Source organism: Anopheles gambiae, chromosome 2 (assembly GCF_943734735.2).
Source record: "Anopheles gambiae chromosome 2, idAnoGambNW_F1_1, whole genome shotgun sequence".
Lineage (NCBI taxonomy): Eukaryota > Metazoa > Arthropoda > Insecta > Diptera > Culicidae > Anopheles > Anopheles gambiae.
In genome coordinates this window covers 41,928,115-41,950,213 of record NC_064601.1, presented here as the reverse complement: position 1 = coordinate 41,950,213, position 22,099 = coordinate 41,928,115, and the positions used below count along the sequence as shown (strand labels likewise).

Sequence of the window (22,099 nt, the reverse complement as noted above, 5' to 3'; positions counted from 1 at the left end):
TCACCCCATTTTCACACACGCTCGGTACACAAGAAAGGCAAGCATACGCACAGCAGCACAAACACGAAACGGCAGTGTATCCGCTCGGTGGCACCGGTAGGCTGCAGGAATTGAAGCACCTCCAAAGTCCCCGGCACCGAGGTACGGTTAATTAAATGTTCGTCCACGGCAAGGCGACAGTCACAAAATGCTCCCACCACGCTTAGCACAACCCGTTTTGAGTGTGTGTGTGTGTGGCTGTGTGAGAGTGATTTTGTGGTGCGTGCAAAGTTTTCGGCAGCGTGGCCCGGCCCGAACACTCGCGGCACTCGAACTGGACTGGACGTGGTGGTCGATTTGAAGCGGAATAAAAATCGTGTTTAAAATCGTGTGCTTTTATCGCCCAGAAACCGACACGGTTTGGAAGGTTCGTGAGATTGGGCTAAAGGATGGTGAAGCTTCGGAGAGGGAGAAGAGCAACCCTATACGGACCAACAACATCTGCCAGCCAACAGTATGCAGATCTAAAGTGCGTCATAAAGCTTTGTGTGGTATGTGTTGGCATCATCACTGGTTTATATAAGCATATGTGTGTGTGTATATCTGTAGGATAAAACCTATCGTGAACTACGACCAGCAACACTATGGGACACTTTATTGGGGCTCATATGTATCTGTGCGGATGTGAGAGTGTGTACACAGTGCAAGGACATTCGCATATTGATGCGATGCGCATACGTATGTTTCAGTGTAGTGGGTTACAATAAACCATGCTGTATCGGAAAATTCATGTACACCATAGAACAACTTTTTTTTTTCATTTCACTTAAACAGTGAGAAACTTATTCACGGAAATATTTACTTTGGTGCTGCAGTTAAATGTGTTGCCTTGATGGAGTTTGGAAATATTTTGAAGATAATTATTGAAGTATTTGTAGGACGAAATGTTTAAATCAAGTATTTGTTGCATCTTTTTCATGAAATATTTCAATGAATAGCTTTTTTAAAGTGTAGCGTTTGTAATCAGTTAACAGATTTGCAATGCCAGATAACTTTTCTTTCACTAAAAACGTCTTCACACACGAGCTTCAACAGTTCCTGCACTCGCAAGGGCTGGTGTCCATCGGTTTCAAATGGCTTGTCAAAAAGCTATAACCAGCAACCATTAAAATCTTAAGCTGGTACCGGTGTGAAATCTTTATAGCAATCAGCGGCTCATTAACTGCCGTGGATATCATGGACGAGTGGGCCCTAATCGTCCGAAGGGTTTCTGGAGGATTTAATAACCCGAAATGGTTCCCCTAACCTCAATTTACATGTAAACTGGCCGTTGCTCTCTTGGTGTTTAAAGTTTAAAACCTGCAGGAAAATTAAAGCATCAGACTGTTTGCACAGGAGCGCACACTTCACCATTTGAACGGATGGACAAAACCCATTTGGATTCTGAAGTCTGAACTACCGTGAGGACGGGTCAATGTGAGCAGAGAAAAGGGTTGCAAACGTACACCCAAACACTCAACCCGCAGACAAAAGGATAATAAATCCAACATTTATGAAACGAATGCTAGTCCCATCGAGCGATAGGTGGCGTCCAAGGTGGACCAGCGTGATAACGTGATGCATTATTTGGTGTGTTGCAAAACACACACACACACACACATTGGTTTACAAGGGTCGAAAAACAGCTTGCATGGGATGTTTTCATTTGCAGATACATGGCAGGAGGGTGATTGGTGACTGGGAGCAAAGAATACATTTTCCTCAACGGTTATGGGATTTCTTGGGGTTTGACCAGTCGGGAGCAGCTTGCACTAAGAAGCGAGCATGGAATTAATATCCCCAAGGAATACATGAACTCGAAGCGAACTTTCAAATCCTTTTGAATTGGAATAGACAGGAATCGAACCGAACAGAGTAGATACACGAAAAAGGGTTATTTTTTAGCAAAGTTTATTGAAAGTTCCTACAACTAGCCAGTGCGAGGCACCATTCCACACGCGACGAAGGTGTCCTTTGTTAGCATGGGTGCGTGAGAGTGCTTCAGTTTTGAAGTATTTTTTGTCACTTTTGCTAGCGCCACCATGGCTCCAGTGATTGCGTGCCACATCAACAAGCCAGCCGGGTTGGGCGGCAGTATAAATCAATGCGCTCGAGACGTACCAAACAACAGCAAACAATTTTTATCACACCCGCAGCACCCCGTACGCTGGCAAGAGGGGAGTGTTTCAGGCTGCTTACAAATAAGCTGCTTGTCCAAATGCGTGCCGCATCCGTGGCCTTCGAAAAGCGGGACCCGTTTGAGGTCGTGGTACAGAAAATGTGGCAAAATGGCGTCGGCATGCATTACAAATCATTACAATGTATCGCACAGTGGGCGTCTGGAAGCGGTTATTACATCATCCTATCTTCCAACTGTGGTTCAACGGAAAGAAGCTTTCCCGAGAGGCGTAGGAAGAACGATTACTGTCCTGTGTTTGTTTTTTTGGTTGGAGCTAATGGGCACAAAAGGATGATGAGTTTAGACCTTGTCAGAAAAGATGTAATGGAGGAAAGATTAATTTTCGGCCTTGGTTGAAATGTGTTCTTGCGCTAGGGAAAATCGATAAAATTGTAACACTTCAGCACAGTTAAGACAACTTTTACGAAAATCATAACTTAGCGAATCTTTAAGAGATCCTTTCGAAGTATTTTGCTACTTATTTAGTTGAAATAATCTGAATCTGTTTAAAATCGTGTTTTATAGAGGATAGTTTCTCCGTACCCTGATCGAATCGTTGGTGCGATTCCATGTGCAATACATGGAAACAAACTGTTCAAAAGTGAGTCAGATTTTTCAACAGACTGATTTATTCTGAAAAAAAAAGAAACATCATTTAGCTGAACCTCCCACTACCGTACCCTTCGGCTTTTACGATACTTTTGTCGGTTCTGCGCTTCAGCGTGAGGCTGAAAGTGTATTTATATGTAAAGCCCAACCCTCCTAGCCCGGCCGCGTACCATCCGTCCTTCGGGAGGTTTTATTCTATAATCAATTTTATTAGATCTGCGTCATAATTGAAAGCAAGAGGCGCGTCTGTTTGCTGTGGCCGTGTTTGCGAGACGCATCTTTGCGGTTCACCAGCAAAACGGCCATCCGATGGAATAATATTGTGGGCAGCCGGACTGCTTCGTAAATGAGTTTTCACTCAGCAAGGTTTATGATTTGCCAAAGGGACGAAACGCCATCCCATCAGCGCCGGGACGAGAAAGCCGGCTCGTACTTATTAAACGTATCCATCTGCAGCGGTTTGTTTGTCGCATCAAGGGAAACAGTGGAGTTTGGTTGGTTTTCCTTCCCATCCGACAAAACCAACAGAAAGTAAATGGCGAAGAAAAATGGCCATCAGCGGAACGAACGTCAGCGCAAAACTGTGGGTGCGAAGGAGAAAGTAGCCTCCTTCCGTTTGAATGTTGGAATAAGTTTGATGAACATGCGTATAAAAATATCCATCTCGCTCACGCTCACGAATTATAGACATGTTTGTAATAAACAAAAAGTGGTGAAAAGGTCACATGAGCACAAACTTTAGGTCGACCATTTTTGACGGTTGGACGCGGTCGAAAATTTACGGCTTGTACCGGTTTGCAAAACAATACCGCAAGAGATAAAACATAAAATGCTTTAAAAGTAGATCGCCCTGAATTATTCATAAGCGGGATCTCCCAACAACCCTGTCGGGATAGTTGGTGGGTATGCACGAAGGAAAGAAGGTATGCAATGGGAAGGATTATCTGACTGTGTGCCTTGATCTACGTGGTACTGTACTTACAGGGGGAAAAAAACTACGGCTTGGTTTAGTTAACTACAGGGCATGCAATCGAAAGATGATGTATGGTAGCTAATTGAAGAACATGACTACGCTACGGATCAGTAAGTGTCGGTACATTTTAGCGAAATGGGTAATGTACGGTAACAGGCAAATAAGGGCGGAGATCACGCACAACTACTGCGCCATTTTAGAGCACGAACAGCAGCAAATAGACGGTCGAATGTGTTTTCCAAGTTTTCAGCACCATACTGTCTGCTTAATTTGATGAGCAGTTAGAAGATTTAGAATGAGCTGACACTTTTTTCCAATTTGCTGGTTAGATTTCAATGCTCTCCATTTTGCCAATCAAAGAAAGGGACACCCCCGTTGTGAAGATATGTGTGAGTCTGGTTATCGTGTTACGGGTGTGGTGGAATGAAGGATAAGAGAATCAGGTGTAGTGTAAGTGTTTTCTTATCGCTATAAAGTTTATGCCACTTTTTGTAGTGTGACATTTTTGAAGGAGAAGCCCATTATCTATCGTTTGAGTAATAAGGAGACGCCTAGTAGTTTGTGGTTCAACATTTCCCATGGAGAAGCCTAGAACTTCGTACTGCAACTACAAGGACACGCCCAATTTTAGTGATGTTATGTTCCATTTACTTAAACGGCACTTGTGGAATCATTGCAATTATTCCCTCTAGCTATATTTTACAGTTTTAACATATGAAAAGATGTAAAAAGAATATAAAACATGTACAATGAGATGACGAAGGTTTGAGGTGAAGATGAACTATGGTAGGGGCTAATGGAGATGAACTATGGTGAGCGAGAAACATGGCATAGAAAAAAAAGGAACAAAACAGCAACAGACAGTTTGTGTAAAGCACCTGGCAGAGGGGTGGCATGGTGGTGCTCATTGGATTGGCCCGGCTTGGCAGTGGTGAAACGTTGGCGTTGGTCGAGTAGTGATTAGTGCTGCTCCCGCCAGTAGAGGACGTCAGTCCACTGTACTGTCCGTCCGTCAACGCGTGGCTGCTGGTGCTGGACGTTACACCCATCGAGCTGACGCCGCCCGTGATGGAGCTGATGCCGGCGGCCATGGCCGAGCTGACACCAGCACCCGCACCCGGGCCACTACCACCTAGCCCGATCGAGTTCATACCGAGCCCGGTAGTGGCACCGGTCAGCCCGGACAGACCGCCCAGCATTGCCGAGGAAGAGATCTGCGATGCCAGGCTCGATGGCGTCTGGTGTAGGTGCGACTGGTGCGAGGACAGGCCGAGGCTGGTCGAAACGCTCGTGAGACCGCCGGTACCGAGGGCCGACGACATGATCGGTCCAGTTGTGCGTGGATGCTCGAGCTCGGCCAGTATGCGATTGTCCTAAAATGAGCGATCAGGACAGGATATCAGTTGTCGGATTCCAGTTGCCGGGTTCCGTTCTGGTGCGTTCGTGATCGCAGACTGGTCGCTTCCAACTGACGCTTCGGTCGATGGTAAAGGAGGCGAGGATCTTGGTTTTATTTTCATCCAGCATTGCGAGGGACCGAAAACAAAACGAAGAATTATGGTTTGATCATGCCTTTGGCTTCCTTTTGCTTCTATACCATTGCAACGAACGAACGAATAACGGATGTTGAGACGCGAGAAATTAAAACTAACGGTGTGAAAAAAATATATGAGAAAAAGAGTAAACGGCACACTTAACAAGTCAAGCAGAACAAAGCATGTAAATCAATACAAGAGAGAGAAACTTCTTTTCATTGCTGGTGGTATGTTTTTTTTAACAATCGGAATATTTTAAACTTTTCTAAGGTTTTCAAAACTATTCTATTGAATCTATTTACAAACAACTTACTGATAACAGTAGAAGTATATCATGAAATATTGTATCGATTTATAACATATATGAAAATATAAATTTATTACACAATGGACGGCAATAAGTTCCCTATGAACCAACTCATGCTAACGTACTGTTTTTGTCAAAATTTAATATTACTCTTAAAATTTATAAAGCCATTTGTCTCAACAAATTGAATGGCAAAATGAGAATTAAAAAACCCACCACTAAAACTAAACTAAAAATGTATCCTCTATAAACTATTTTGAAAAAGTATAACAGCAAGGAAAGATACACAAACAATTATAGAATGTACTATTCTATTCATCCACTTTCTAAAAATATTGTTCTATTCTAAAATCGGTTATATTCCCTATGAAGGAGAAAACAGTGTGAGAGAAAAAATCTTGCCATTCGATGTAATGCAAAGTGATTCTCTTTGCTCGTGAAAACACGACCAATAGCTGACAATAAAGTAAAAATAATAAAAAAAGCAAACAAAAGCATACATAACACAGCAAACAATACAAAACAACCTGAACAACTGGAAGCACCGATTCAATGAAACGATAAAAAGCTACGGAGGTGGTTCGGTGTTCGGAGTTGTTGGTTTAAAAATTGTAAAAGAGCAAATGGAATCGAAACGAAAAAAATAATCGCCAGAAAAAAAGCGTCGTGAACCTGGACATTCAAACACAGAATCCCTTGGAGTGGGACAATTCGTGTACATTAGAACTAAAAAAGACGTAAACCTAGGTAGTTGAAGCTCAAAATGAAAACAAAACGAAACACAACAAAACAGGAATAAATCAAATAGTAAACAATTGAAACCGAAAAAGTGAAACGGAGAGCAGCAATGATGAGCAAAAGAAAAACAGAAAGTAGAAAACGGAAACCGAATACGTGAATGCAGTTTTGAGTTTTGTTCTCTAGTTTAACACACATACATTAGCAATGGATAAACGTGCCTGTTCGATCTTTGCCATTATTCTATCAATCTCGGTCCCCTGCTGGTGGCCGGTCGGTGTGGGCGCCCAGGTGACGGTACTGCCGCCAGTATTGCCCGTGCTGCCGGTCCCGATGCCACTGCTGCTGCTCATGCCGATGCTTGTGCTGTGGCCGATACTGCTGCCAATGCCGTCGATGCCACGGCTTCCGGATCCACTGCCCACAGACGTGCCACCGCCATACGAGGCCGCTAGCGAACGCTCGAGAGCACTAGTGTTGGTCGTGACCGAGCTCGCCGTGTGCCCGTACGCACTGCTACCGATGCTGTTGAGCGTTGCACTGGCTGACGATGGATTGGTGACGGCGGTGCAGCTATTGCCGATGGTGCCCCGCACTCCGGTCATGCTATCGCTCAGGCCACCCAGCATTGTACCGCTTGATCCACCAGGGCCGCCAGAGCCGATCGTACGGCCTGGTCGTGATTTTAGCGCGGCTGATAGTTCGAGCTGTAGCTCCTCGCACCGAACTGTTTCGAGCGCAGCCTGTGATGTTGATCGGAACATTGCAGTGCCGCGACGAATGTAGTAGTTTTTGAAGTTGTATTTGTTTGTGATTTTGTTTTTGGCAACATAGAGCCAATCATTTTGGGCAGAGCAGCAGCACATAATCCACCCACGAGGATACGAAGGGACAGCGTAACGCAAAGAAATAGAACACAATTATGGTTGATTCTTTGTTGTTGTTGTTGTTGTTGTTGTTGTTGTTGGTACCGTTGGCTCATGATGAGCCAACGATTGGAGTGGAAAGAAGAAGGGACACGTAGGATAGGGATGTATGAGTGTGAGTGTTTGTTTGTTTTTGGGGTGTGGCTGTGCATACATTGTTGCTGTTGCTGTTACTTTTTTGTATGTGTTTTTTTTATTTATTTTGCATTTGGTACGTTGTATTTCTACTGTGGAGTTTGATAGGTTTTAGTAGGTTGGCGAAAAAGAAGAGTGTGTTCTGTTTGTAGTCGCGTTTGCACTGAAAACAGGGTTTACAGGCAGTGTAGAGATTATTTTTTCGCAATATCGAATAGAGAGCGCAAAGGGCACAATAGTTTAGAGGTGTAAATATTATTTTATTTTTTTTGTTTTGCTGTTTGGGCTTGTACAAATAGTGAGTAGAAAGGCGCACTTGCTTAATGGAAAGAGAAGCTTAAAACAGAGCAGCACACAAATACGGGAGAAGATAACCGTAACTACACGATTTACTAATAGCTGGCAGCACAATGGAAGAAACAATTACCTAATTATACCACGTAAATGCACAAACACAATCAGATCAGAAGATTTCACGTACAGTAGGATTGTGTAAGAATAGGCATCACATTCGACGTACATAATGTTTAGTTAGGATGGGAAGCACGAACAAAGACGTACGTTTAACGGCAATAAAGTAAAAAGCGAACGGTTTATTCCGCACATGTATAGCTCTACGTCTACGAAAGAAACAGCCAAGTTTCTTTAAAGCAAGGAATGAAAGAAGTAAATAGGAAAGAATTATAGACAAACAACATTACAAAAAATAACACGAAAGATGACAATTAAAACGAGTATAAGAAATGCTTCAAGTCGGAAGTTTTGATAAAGCTTGTTAATGCCCAAGCTACAACGGCAGAAATTCCTAGAAGTGTATCCTTAGTTTTGAACCATTTTTTAATCTATTCGCAAATACCTCAAACAATTTAATTAATTATTTAATTAACTTAGCGACTGTTATAAGTATCGACGCAAAAATATTAACAAATATATAAACTAATTATCCAGAATGAAATATTGATTCAATTTTTGTTTTTATTCAGGATGATATTTAGGATTAATTGCTCGTTTTAGCGTTCATAACGCATTTGATTGACTTAAAGAGATGATCATTCCCAGAATAAGGACAGTCTACCGCGATTTATTTTTAACGTTATTTAGTTTGGAATTTATAAGTAACTATCTGTAAAAATTACAGCGTATACAATAAAAATATCCCTTAACAGCAATCTTACTGTCTATTATTCAAACATAGGAATAATCATTATTGAAATCGTTCACTAGAAGCAATTAGGTATAAATTATCTTATAGGAATTTCTTCTACTATATAGAACACGTTTATTTCTGCGTTCGATTTTAATTTATTTATCTGCATGCGTCATGAAACATTTTAAACAAAGTTGGCACCTATCTTTATGAATTAATAGAAAATATTTTAAAAATCCATGATTTTCAATTCTCTTACTTTAACAACGTTAGAAAGTTTTGAGGGTATCAACTGCTTTTAGACCATAATGTTTGGAGAACATAAGTATGTGTCGTATAGTAAATAAGTTTGACAGCAACATATTGTAAAAGACAATTAACATGTAATCCAACATACAGCGTCGCTTTATACCAAACCATAAAACACCTTAAAACTTCTATTGACCAACCAAGCTAGTTTTAGCTATGTTTTAGCTTGTGTTATGGTAATACTGTTTTGAAGTTGTGTAAAAGACTAGTTTACATCTTTGGAAGCCTAACTGATATAATCTAATTGATGATTAATTGTGTTTTTCGTATGTTTGAGTAATCAGTGTAACATATCGATTGTAAGTCATTTAAAAATTATTTTCCTTTGCGATGGTTACTCAACGATATCGTTGCTTGCCGGCGGTTGATAATTCGATACATTGCGAATTAATTGTGGCGAAGATTCACGCATCCAAGCAAAGCATGGCTTCGCATTGTCTCCAGCCATTTATTACAACAATATTTGAAACGACTATTCTTTTGCTCACTATAATTGAAACTTATTGAGCAAGAAAGCATTTATCATGGAAACCAAAAAGAAAAATGTACCTGAAACCTTCAGGTCTCTGAAGACAAACTTCCTTGTATCGATATCACATCGCACGCTGTGCAGAAGCCAGGACAGCGGAGGGCTCGTCAGAGTTAAATTAATGTATTTTCTTCTCTACTCAGTTTGGGCTTTTCCTGCGACTTCCATAATTGAATAGCCACTTTGGGGGTAATAAAACAGACATGCCCACGTAAGCTCGCTTGCGTTTCGGCCATAAATCTCACTCCTCGGTGTGCGACTGGTGTCAAGAGGCAAATGTCGCTGCTTCGCTTGAACGTTTCGCTACCAGGCATGGTAGCTTCGAATCGGCGCACTGCTTTCACCCGCAAAGCCGAGGTTCAATCGTTCGTTCTGCCGGTGGTTGGGGAAGCAACGGGTCTGATGGTTTTATCGGTTTCTCACAAAGAACGACGGTTGATTCGCGAGAGGTTTGTAAAATACTGTTCGCTGCTCCAAGCTGTTAAGGTGCATTTGGGACGGATTGTGTAAAGCTTTACGGGGTCAAATGCCTGCAGGAGTGGGAACATAAATTTGTCCCCGGTTTGGGATGGGATGCAAAGAAGAGGACGATTTTTTCAAAAACTACCACGGTTCACTTAATGAAATAGAAAATAAGCAAGTAAAATATTTTTTGCTTTATGGTTGGTAGAGGGACGTTTGAACTAGAACTTCAAAAAGGTAAGATAAGACACAGCTTTAGATGTGAATAATCGCGTCTGTCGGATAATAACGGTAGTTTGTTATCGGCCCAAGGACGTAGACTAAATTAAGTTCCAATGAAGTTTAATGTTATGAAAATATTTAATGATTTGAAGCAGCTTTATGAAGTAAAGAGTTTAATTATACTATATAAATTATGCTGTTTATGGTGTTGCTTCTTATTGTGTTTTTTTGTTTATGACACTCTTTGAATCTTTACATTACATTACCAAACCACTCATTTTCTGGATTTGAGGATTGCTGGATAAGCCCTTTAACTACATATCAAAATACTTAATACATATTGAAAGGATGCATATTACCAGAAGAAGAAAAAACAGCTGCTCTGTTTTCTTTAAATACATCCGACTTCATTGGCCCTCTTATATTTATCATTCGCTTCGGCCATCTTCTAAGGAAGAAGTGAATGTAATGTTTTACCATGTTCCTCTCACTCATCTGTTTTTCCAAACGCTCCGTTTCTGCTCCGTCGGCTAGAAACTGGAGCGGAAACTCCGAAAATGACGTTCGCTACCGAGCAAAAGCTGGCGAGCGGTGAACGATGAAAAATTGTAACCTCTCAAGCCTAGCTCAGGTGGGGCACTGAGTAAACTAAGGTCTGCTCCTGCAACATCTCGCCCCTGTCCCATGCAGCCTGCCATTCTGGCCTGCAAACCAACGTGTTTAAAAAATTGTTGAGGTTTGTCCGTAATTTATCACTTTTAATTGCATAACAAGCTGCTGATAAACCGGGCGTGGTTGGCCGTTGCCAACAAAATGTTCCGATTAGCACGGCGAGTGGTTCCTTTCCGCGCGCTATCCTACCTCCCTCCCGACGGTGGAACCGTGTGCCAAGAACTTGCTAATTACTTCGTCATTTTTGTGTAATGAAAAATGAACGAACCTACACAATTTGGCGGTAGAGGAGACGGAGGTCGAGTGTGCCATCGGTTCGCTGAGCGCCGACCATTTCTGCTCGTTTCCGGAACGTTGACGATGACGCCAGCGATGATGGCGATGGTAATGATGATTACGTTGCGCTGTTTGTTTGCCAACGGCTTTCCTGTCGCTAGTTTTGTGCCACGTGGTGTTTCCGGTAACGGTTAAGGTAAGAAAGTTATCATCCCCCGGTCCCTCTGCTATTCTCACTTTACTTTCCACCATAGGCGCAAGCACTCACACACATACACACACCCGTTGGGGCAAATAAGTTTCTACTTTCATCGTCCTTGACTCCATGTCTGGCTGTTAATCAGGTAGAAGTGTATTGAGCACAGGCAGGGTTTCGCAGTTAGCGAACCTACCCAGCGTCATTGCACGAGGATGCTGAAGGTCGAAGCTGAATGTTGGCGTTGACATTTGACGGTGCTTTAACCGTGGAACGATACTCTGGTCTAGACTTGTATCGTTTTGTAACAACTACCTACCCTTCCACAAACCGGACCAGGTGCTTACCATGTACACACAATTAAATCCACTCATCAACGAGTACGCTTAGTTATTGGTTTTTGCTAAACTCATGCAATCCCAGGTAAAAGCTCGATGTGGTAGCAAGTTTTTCTAGGCTCACAAACGAACCATACTTTGGACAAAATAGTATTCCGTATGGCCGCGATGCGTTGAGGTTTGTTTTGAATTTTCAATTATAACAAAATGAACTAGACAGAAACACATTCATCCCGTACGCACTCTACATGACATGACATTCTACAAACACAAATCCATACTGATCAAAGCAAACCAACGAACGAAGACATACGCAACAATACAGTACAACACGACAAGAAAAACATGAAACGATGATGAAAGGATCAGTTGCCCGAAGCAAACAACAAACTTAAAAGCTCTAGAGAAGAAAAATTACAATTTGTATATTTGTATACGTAAGAAAAAAAACTTTAAGCTACTTTAAAGATGAAAGAATACAAAAGCTAAAGCACTGGAAATTACAAGTAAACAAACGATCCAGCATACCGAAATACTTAAATATCTATTCTAAAATAATTATCAAACAAAGCTACACGGTCGACAAGAGATGGTGTAGAATTAGTATGAAGAGTAAGCGTACGAAAATGCGAAAGTATGAAGTATTAGTAGTAGTAGTACAATTCATAGTAGTAGTTGTAATACGTGTTGATATGTGTGGCTATGATGTGTCCTATAGAAGTTAAATTTACAAAAGCTCTTTGATAGTGATGTTTGGTTCAATATGTAGAGTAACTCCATTTTTGGAGCTGATATTGTAGTTTTTAAGTTTTTATGCTGTATCGATAAAAGGACTGATCGGTGTGAAGTTAATATTTTACACACAGTTCGTAAGAGAGGGAACTTAAGTAATTGCATTTGGCTGGGTTTTGAGATGGATGTGGGGTTTCGTTTGTTTGTTGATATGTTTGTGGTGCGACGGTTTATGGGGGAAGGATAGAGAAAAAGAGAGCATGTATCTGTGTGTTGGAGTGTTAGATTGCATGTTTGGTTTGTTTGTTTGCTTGTTTATTTGTTTGAGTGAGATAAGTATAGAAAATTTGTTAACACAGACCTTCTTCTCCAACTCGCGGGCTCTGGACTGCAACGTTTCTATCGGTTCACTTATCCTACCCATGCCGGACGACATACCTCTAAGCTGTGCCAGAGCTTCCTGTAAATGGAGCGTGTGAAGAGAGAATCAATGAGAAACGGTGTGAATTGATGAGATGCAAGATTGATGAAGTTACGGTGCCGCAAGAGCTTTCGAGCCAAAGGTTTGCCCATCAATCAGGACGATGTGGTTGGGATAGGCGTAAGTAAAAAGGCGGATGCCATTCGTTGTCGGTATCTTTCTCAGACGGCGTGGAAAAGATGATGAGCTCATGCGTGTTGTACCGCGAGGTAGAAATTGTACATAATACTCCTTGTGTTGTTGGCTGGTATGCAAGCATTATTTATGCAATCATTTTGAAGTCGTTGTTGATCGACGTATTACATTCGTATTTGAAGTGGTGATCAACTTATGGAAGTTTTGCTCAAGTGTAAAAAATCAAACGCACTTCAGAACAATTGGAAATTGAAAAATGGGACAGCTAGCAGCTCTGGGAATGTGGATAACATGAATCAAAAATTTTTCCTTTTGTGCACTAATGAAAACATAGAAACGAAAAGAATACAAATGAAACGAATGAAAGCAGGTATTAATGAGGCTGCAAGTTGGCCACGCATTAGGACGGGAGTGTCGAAAATTGGAAAAGCTCCAAATGAAGAGGAAAACATGCTTCAAATAATGAGGTCAGAATCAAGTATTAAAGCAGAAATTCCTCATTCCAATTAAAGTTTGCCAATGAGGGGATAGATGATTGCACTCTGTTTGAAAGCAATTACCATCATCTTTAAATTTCATTTTGTTTTTTATTTAAACTTTTCCAAGACCTCTCCCTTTCATTAAATGTGGTATATGACTAACATATAGTTGAACCACTTATTATTCGCATTGCTCGGATAAAGTTGATTAAACACGAAAAACAAAATTGCTTCAGATTTAACGCTTTTTATTTCTTTGTCATTCTGAGTCATATTGATAATCAAATACAATGAAAACCATAAATCTACTCTTCAAGGAATAATATTGAAGCTCGTTGAAGAAAAAGATGAGATGAGGTAAAAGTGAGGAAATGATTGGTTAGTTATTAGTTTCCTTCTACCCTTTTTTTCGGTATAATTTTTTCTACGTAAATATTCCATTTTTTATATCCATAGTTTTGGCTGTGACGATAACAAAGGTGTCCACTTATTGCACGTCAATGGGAAATCGTTATCTCGAGCGTATCAAGAATAACCGAATGGGGCGTAACGGTCTGAGTGGCTAATATCCTGATTCATAGATAATGCTTAGCTAGCTTCAATGACAAAACGTCAACGCAAATGAGTGATCTCAAGGTTATTCTAGGCTTGTGTAACGTTTTTACTTGTTGTTGTTGAGCTGCGGCACTTCCTCGAGCTAGTTTTCACTTTCTTTGAGCAGCAACGAGTATCTTAAGCTATCAGCGTTCTCCCGGAATGGGATTCATGTTTCATAAAACACATAACGGCGTGTCAATAGGCGTTGTTCTTACTTTGTGATCAGAAAAACAAGGCTTATGTGGCTTTGTTTCATGTTGCAGAGGTATCCAGCAGTAGCTTTCATGAATGACGAAGTAGCTTTTGGAAGGATAAGGTCATGTCAGATCGGCCTTGCAAAGGGCGGTGTGGTTATGAATGCCCGAGTTAGTAGTTATGCCTGGAGGCTGGAATGTGTCTGGTAATGAGTGATTGTGAAGATTGTGCCCGTAAGCATCGAAATCAGCGATAATGTGGCATCGGCACCGAATCAGAAGGCAAAGTGACGCGCCATCATGATAGCATGATAACAGTGACTCAAGAGTTTGTATATCTGCTACACGCTGGGTTAGCTTTGTTCTAAATGATATCAACGGGACGAAGTGGCTTAGTGAGATAGATAAATAATGATATAGAGAGGGAAAGAGAAAGAGACAAAGAGAGAGAGCGAATGGTGGGGTTTGATCGGAACTATAAGGCATGCATGTTAAGGATAATATAGTAAGTAATTTAAACTTGTATTTAAACTTGGAGCAGTAACACTTTGAATAAAATATCGTGCATAAAAGGTTTTTTTATTGATTTTTTCATCTAGAGATCTATTCTGAATGTAAAAAGGGGAAACTATTTCAACGAAAATAAAACGCATACTTACGGGTACATGGGGAAGAGTCTAGTTTTCCTTTGTATATGGACAAACGGTGAGCAGTTGGTGGACAGTGTCCTTGCTCCATTGGGAGCTAATTTTTAACTTTATTTTTAATTTTTATTCAAGAACGTCAAAAGTCACAGCATGCATCTGGCAAAAGTTCTCAACCGAGGCATTATCGAAATTGGATATGGGAAGAAAGCGGAGCATTACACCCTATATCTCGTTCTTGTCCTTCATAGATGCGATGGTAAGCATTAAAGTGGCAATGCATATCGGTCTGATGCCATTTTCACGTTCATTACGCTACGACTTTCCTAGAGGTGACCCGAAAAAAGCATCGATAGCAACCACAGGACGAGCAAATGATAGCGCCAACGTACAAGACTAGCTGTCACCAAATCTTCCCTTTATGAGCGTAATATCGAATGGCACAAGGTAATAACGCTTACGCTCATATAAGCCCGGTTTTGCAAAACTTTCCCATTCCCATTTCGTAATATCACGTACGGTGAAGGGTGAAATGCTGTAGCGACCACATGTCTGGGCTTGTTGTGCATTGGTCTGGGTCGGTGTCTAATAATGGATAAATTGTGTCCCATTAATGAAAGCAGCAATTTCGTACCGTCACGCTGGAATGTTTGGTTGGGAGTGAGAATCGTGCGATAAGGCAAGAGAGCTTTCGCAACAGCAGCCAGCTGGCGTAGGTTGTACGAAATAATAGCTAGGTTTCGGTGCGATGTGTGGGATGAGACATGCATTTTAAATCCTCATAGATATTTGTTTGCCTCGTTTGTACAGTAAACCGTTGGTTGACAGTTTTCATGTCTAATCACAATGCGGAGTACGAGAGACATGGCTCTTTTGTGATATGACTCTGGAACGCATGTATTGTAGAGAAATGCATGTTACTATTGTTTAACGAGATCGCAATCAAACTTTTTCATGACTTGAATGAAAAAGAAGAAAATTTCACAAGGCGTTTAACGAACAGCTCAAAGTGACATGTGCCAGCCAGTATGTCAACAATTAATTGTAGATAGGTTGTATAAGATGCACATTTTCGCCAAGCAACCATAAGACTATCAAATGCGCTTGCAGTTCATTTTACTACACAATGTGCTTATTCGAATAATCTCTTTGCACTCACGATTGTGGATATCGACTGGGACTGGGATATCGACTTTTTTGCTGAGCATTATGAAGAACAAAAGAAGCGTGAAAATGGACAATTACATGAAATGTGGTGCAGTTCCCCAGCTTCTCCGGTTTATTAATAGCACAGTTATTTAAAGCCCTTGACATCGATGGTTGATCGACATCTCCAAACACTTGCCGCGTCCCTCCGATAGACCGATGTCCAGCCCGGTAGAATTCATCAAATGCCATTGCGGAACGGTAGAGATCGATGGTACAGCAGGAAACAAAAAAAGGAAAAATAAATATAACGCAAAAGGGTATCCTTTCCGTGCTGTACCGGAGACACGTCCTTCCACGTGTCTGCTTTTGACACGAGAAGTGCAGAACGCATCGTACAATGTGTTGGCGCAAAGTCGCTGTAGTAGATCGGCCTTGTTCGGTGCTGCTAAAGATAGTACCCTCTATCGAACGAGAGATAAATGAAGACGGAAAGCGAGCGGCAGGACGGGAGGAAACTCAGAACGGAATAATGGTGGACAGGAGGAAGCAATTTTGCACTTTACCGTGTCGGAGCGAAATGCTTTATTAGGTACGAAAGCGGAACGGGTGATTATCCGTCTTTGGCACTGTTTCTCTCCCCCCGACTGTGTCTGATACAATGCGGGAAGGGGTGACGATACCAACTGGAGCACACCCATTATCTTGGCCATTGGGTATCGATTTTCTTGACGCAAGCACACGGTTCTAGTGTTTGGTGTAGAGCGTGTGTCTCAGCCTACCGGTGATCAAATTCGCGCATACAATCTGGCTTTGCGTTGATCTGATTTATCGTACAATCAGCTTCCGACGCCGAGTAGGTTCCAGTTTTTTTTTTCTATTTCCCGGACTGGTTAGCTCGAACCGCTTGCAAGCGTGGCGAAAGTTTCTGCCGAGCGAATCACGCGGGTTCCATTTATTGTTTCCCCGTGCTGTAGCAGTGTGTCGTTGTTACTGGGCAACTTTTCGTTAGCAGGACACACACACACACATACACAGAGAGACACAAACACACACGCTTACATTCGAGCGAGAGGGTTTATGTTTTTTTTGTTATCTTAGTGAACAAGCACCGTTTGCCGGGCGAAAGAGATGAACTTCGGCCAGCGTAATTGAATCGGGCAGCGTTGGGTGAGTGGTAGAAAGCACGGTGTGCTTGTTTTTCGAGGCTGCTATTTTTGGCAGCTCGTGTTGTTCTCCTGTGCAAAAGTTTTCCAGCGTCCTGCTACTACAAAACGTGCTTCGCTGTTGCAAACAACGAACAAGGGAAGAACAGAACCCAAACGTTTAGTTCGAAAGAAAGAGCCACTGTGGTGGTGGCTTTGCATTGCAATCTTGTTGCGAAACTCGAAAAAGTTGGTTTGAACAAGTTTTAAGAAGATGTTAGAATACATTATTTTTCCTTAGAATGTTACTATCCTGGCGTCACCGCCGCAGCCATTTCGTATTACAGGTGTTGAGCTATTTTCAAGATGGTATGAAAGAGCCGGCGAGAGCAATCGTGGGACAGCTTTTTCCGTTCAATAATTTAGATCGTATACATATTTAAATCGCTGATGTATAATTATTCGCGCTGCTGGTGTATAATTATGGGCATCGTTCTATTCTTCAATATTCTAAAAACATCAAATCTCGACGACCTACATTATTCGTATACTCGCCTCACATCATTTGGGCTTTTGCATCAGGCCGCACTGTACGCTGTGTGGCCCCCGGCATAGAATGTCCCAAAAATTATTGATTTTCCATCGAATCAACTTCACCTTCGACTCGATTAACGGTTCCGCTTACGATCGGGAAAGCCCTCCGTCGAATCTTCCATAACCATTAAACGCGCTTTATGGTAATCTATTAAGCCATCAGTTGTTACCCGGCTCATAACGTCTTACGTTTGACTGGTCCCGAAAAAGTCAAGCCATTTTTTATGCTGGCAGACTATACTCATCCCTGTGCACGGGTCGATCCCGGTGCCCGTTCCTTTGCACCCGGGATGCAGGAGCAGAAGAGATAGGTCAAAAATAGGGCACATTGTTTGGGGTTTGATGCGAGAGAGTTGCGGGAGAGTGAATAGGAAAACGCCGCAAAGAAAATCCATCCAAATGGATTTTGATTGCAAAGTCTTGTCCGCGTGAAGAGCTCGATGGAAATCGATACTTGAAACTGCGCTCGTACCAGTAGCGATACGCTTAGGCACTTATGGCTGGGTGAAGTGCTAGCTATTTTGTGAGTATGTGAGCGTGTGCGTGTGATGGTGCGGAGAAAACATTTTCCTTCCATCCCGCCTGGTAGAACGACAATTTGAATGGTTTTGTGGTCGATTGTGTCTACCCTTTTGTACATTTCGGTAGCATCTACCGTTCATCGCCTCTAACGTTATGGCGTTAACGTCCTTATGCTTCCGTTACTCGAACCAAGATTTGAGATCTTAATGTACCTTCTGTGCAACGATCTAACTAAACTAACTTTTATTTATTCATAATATAAATGAACCATTAAATACAAGTATGATGAAACATATTAGATTATAAATAGCTGCATAGTTTACAATTTTAGTTGTTCCATTCGATACTACGTATGAGTATAAAGTACAGTCTCTTAGTCTCGTTAGCAAATAAAATTTATTGAAATCTACAACAAGCCTGTTAATAAAGAATTGCAATGGTTTATGTTTTAATATTCGTACCAAAGATTCCACTCTAAAGATTCCAATTTTAACTTGATTTTTTGTTTTGTTTTTTTTTATAAGAACTTGGCTAGTTTAACAAACTACCGATTCTGTACGCTGTTGCACAATAAATCAAACATTGATGTTATTAGATAAAAAAGGTCACACCTTTCTACCCTTTCCATGTTCTGTTCCCCCGCTTACGATCCTGCGTGTGCCTGCGGTGTTGAAAACGCATAAATTATTGATACTTTTGACACCTGGAGTCTTTCGATCGTAGTTCCGATCTCGGGCGCTTCGCAACGGAAAGAGCCGAAAAACAAAATCCCAAACATACTAACTGGTACTGCCAGTGCTGACTGGCTTTACGTCCCTTACCCACCGGTGGGCTGGTTGAGTCAATTTACTGTCCAAACAGAAACATTCCTTTGCTTTGCTGAATGTTTGCCGTGGAGCCGCGGTGTCTAGGACGGACACGTGGGCCTTACGCCTGCTGTTGACTTTAACAGGCATTCATCGACCGGCAGGAGAGGCATTTGTCGAAAAAAAAAACAACCGACACAACGGAAAAGCCCCTCCAGCCCCGAAGCTAGATGAGGGCACAATTGTCTTGAGTTATGAGTTACGGCCGACGTCTCATAAATAATAGAAGTTTCACGTTTTGCTTCATACTGTACGAAAGCTCTCATAAAAAAGGGAGACAGAGAGAAATAGAAAGCGAAAGAGAGAAAACGTCCATACCACACACTTAGTGATTTTACCTTTCCACCGTCCAAGACATGTAACCTTAACGGTTACAGTCTGTGTTGCCCCCCGTCGGACCGTCACGGTTTGTTTGAAGTCTAAAAATATGCTTCAATCCACGACCGAACCGAACGAGTCCACTTAGGGCCATCCCCATCGCCAGCCAGCGCCATCGATCGGTTTTGTAAACGCCTACTTCTGTCCGCTCCTTGTTCACTGTCACCTACCCTACTTTTTAATGGTAACCGTTTTTCAATTGTCTTGTCATGATTAGAAGGATAAATTATGATTTACTGAATTGAGCGGGAGGCTCAATCCCATTTTTACATAGTCCTCTCGTCCATAGGCACTGCGGTAGTGTGAGTGGACACTACAGTAAGGTGGATTATTTTTCTTTTTTCATTGCTTCCTTAATAAGAGCTTCAGCAGCAACGAACAACCGTACGAAAAAGAGTAGTTGAACGTTTGATGCCCTAGCTCACATGTGAACTAGGACTGACACAAGAAGCGGTTTGCATATTTGCAATCCCACTGCTTTCGTCTGGGTAATATAATCAATGCAAAGTTTTATAACCAGCTTTATCGCAGGTTGCATTTCCTCACGCTGTTCGCACTAGTAATATTGGTTCTGTCTGTCTGTGATGAAGTTTCCCAGTGTCGTGTGGAGAGTGCGTCATTCCGTTAAGGTTTCTGGTTAGCGTGTCACACTGATTGCCTGCCATGAGGTGGAAATTATACGACCTTTCAATATCATTGCAAACACCGGAACCGGCACGATAAGCCACTCTGGTTCGATGTATGTGTGTGAGTGTATGTGCACTGATGCAATGAGAGTGAGGCACTTGTGTAAGAACTATTGACAGTGTTCTGCTTTATAAATGTATTAGTTTTCCATGATTGGATACTGTTCCGTTTTATTACCAATTTTTTAAATGTCTTTCAAATGACGCATATAAATTGAATATTGCCTGTATTGTCACATTTCGAAATATTTTATCTGAATTTCGTATGTGACAACGAAACTCGATCCCAAGAATATTCAGCAACTTAGATTTCCATTTTTGCTTTATATTACCAAAAAGCAAGCTTTTATTAGAACCCTTACTATAATGCCACGAAAGCCTACCAATAAACCTTGGAGCTCATGAGACAGTTGGAATAAATTTGTCCTGAAGAATATTTACCCTTTCTTCGAGCAAGAACCGATAAGATTACGGGCGGGACAAATTTGAAAGCTAAAATGTGTTCCCTTTGTGGAAGGTATTTTAAAGCCGCTTTTTCTGAGCGGTTAGACTTTGCTGTCTCTCCATGGTTAATGGGATAGAGATAAAGCCAAGTAGAATATGAGAAAGCAAACATACCATTGCCGAGTTAGAGAAAACTAGAGCGTGTGGGGTACAGTGTAATAAAATTCACTTTTAATAAAATTGAACAGGTTGCTGGTAGAAAGGTAATATCAAATAGTGAACAGCAGCAACAACACCAGAAGAGGAGGAAACCCGTTACCAAAAAAAAAACACGGTGAAATTCCTTTTCCTTGAGCTTCCAAATTCACTACGAACGAATGCTGAGTATTGCCCCGTTCGCAGCAGCTCTTACGGGGGCGCTGACTTCCGGCTTCCGGTCGTATCCCAAAAGTGATGGGCGTAGAAAAATAAGGGTATGTTTTTACGCAATTCCAGGGGCAAGAATGGATTGGAGTGGCGAAGGAGAAAAGCCTTTGCATAAACCATCAGCTCTCATCATCTTTCCCGGGTGCGCCTGCTACCCAAGCTGTCGCTACGCAAGGGCGCGACTGTCAGGACTTTCATCGTACCTGGTGGGGATGTTGAAAGCTTGGGACTCCACACTAACATATATGAACACACACAGCAGTAGCTACCTATGACTTTACGTGAATTGTACCACGGAACGCTCCCTGTTTTTCCGCCTGTTCCTGTTTCAGCGGACGGAAAGATTTTGAAGTTTAAAATCTTTATGACCATGGAAGCGCTGTGGCAAAGGAACGCGCTCTGGCGGAAGAATCATAAGCGATGCTGGAATAAATCCCACGCATAACAAGAGCGTGTGGAAGCTTCACTCATTTCCTCTTCGCCACCGTCTCCGTGCCTAACACTCACTCACACACACCGCCCGTAAAGTGACGACTTTTGTCTGCCTTTTATGTTGGAAGTTTAGCATTCCGAACGTGCGCAGTGTCCTCGCGGTACATCTTTGCACGGTGGCAGCGTATGAACATTGAAACGACTGGCAAACAACCATTCGTACGGCTTGTTTCACCGTTCTATCTCTTTCGAACCTTCACCGCCCGTGTAAAGTTAATCGTGGGAAGCAAAGAAATGTCTTCCACATCGTCGTCTTGCTGTCCCTAGAACACAAAGCAGGGCAAACTTTGCTTGAGCGGCTCGAGCTGCTCAGCTTCCTAAAAAGCCGGTGAACCACTAATTGGATGACGTTAGCATGGGTGTGTATGTATGTGTGTGCGCGTTTGAGAAAATTACAGCAAAACGAATCCCTAACGAATTCGGTGCCTGCCACGGTGGTTCGAACCGAGGCCGAGGCCAAACACCGGTGCCAGTTTTGATGTGTGGTGTGTATGCGTATGTGTGGTGGTGGGCGTGTTGTTGCGGTCGGTTGGCTAATTTACCGGACCGACCTAAAATGTGCTAAAG

The 22,099-nt window shown here is 42.1% G+C and overlaps 1 protein-coding gene across 17 annotated transcripts in view; it reads right to left on the bottom strand.

The window, feature by feature from the left end:
- The window catches only part of LOC1271468 (RIMS-binding protein 2), a 90,245-nt gene that overhangs the window by 36,653 nt on the left and 31,493 nt on the right, over positions 1 to 22,099 (bottom strand). For 12 of the 17 annotated variants that reach the window (XM_061650536.1, XM_061650537.1, XM_061650530.1 and 9 more), the window contains 3 exons: positions 12,665 to 12,763; positions 6,560 to 7,102; positions 4,658 to 5,152 (listed from right to left, as the gene is read on the bottom strand). The exons of 2 other annotated variants lie outside the window; for them this stretch is intronic. In XM_061650536.1, the coding sequence (XP_061506520.1) occupies positions 4,658 to 5,152; positions 6,560 to 7,102; positions 12,665 to 12,763 (1,137 nt within the window). The remainder of the gene's footprint in view (positions 1 to 4,657; positions 5,153 to 6,559; positions 7,103 to 12,664; positions 12,764 to 22,099) is intronic. 3 more of the 17 variants (XM_061650539.1, XM_061650538.1, XM_061650531.1) reach the window with 2 other exon arrangements.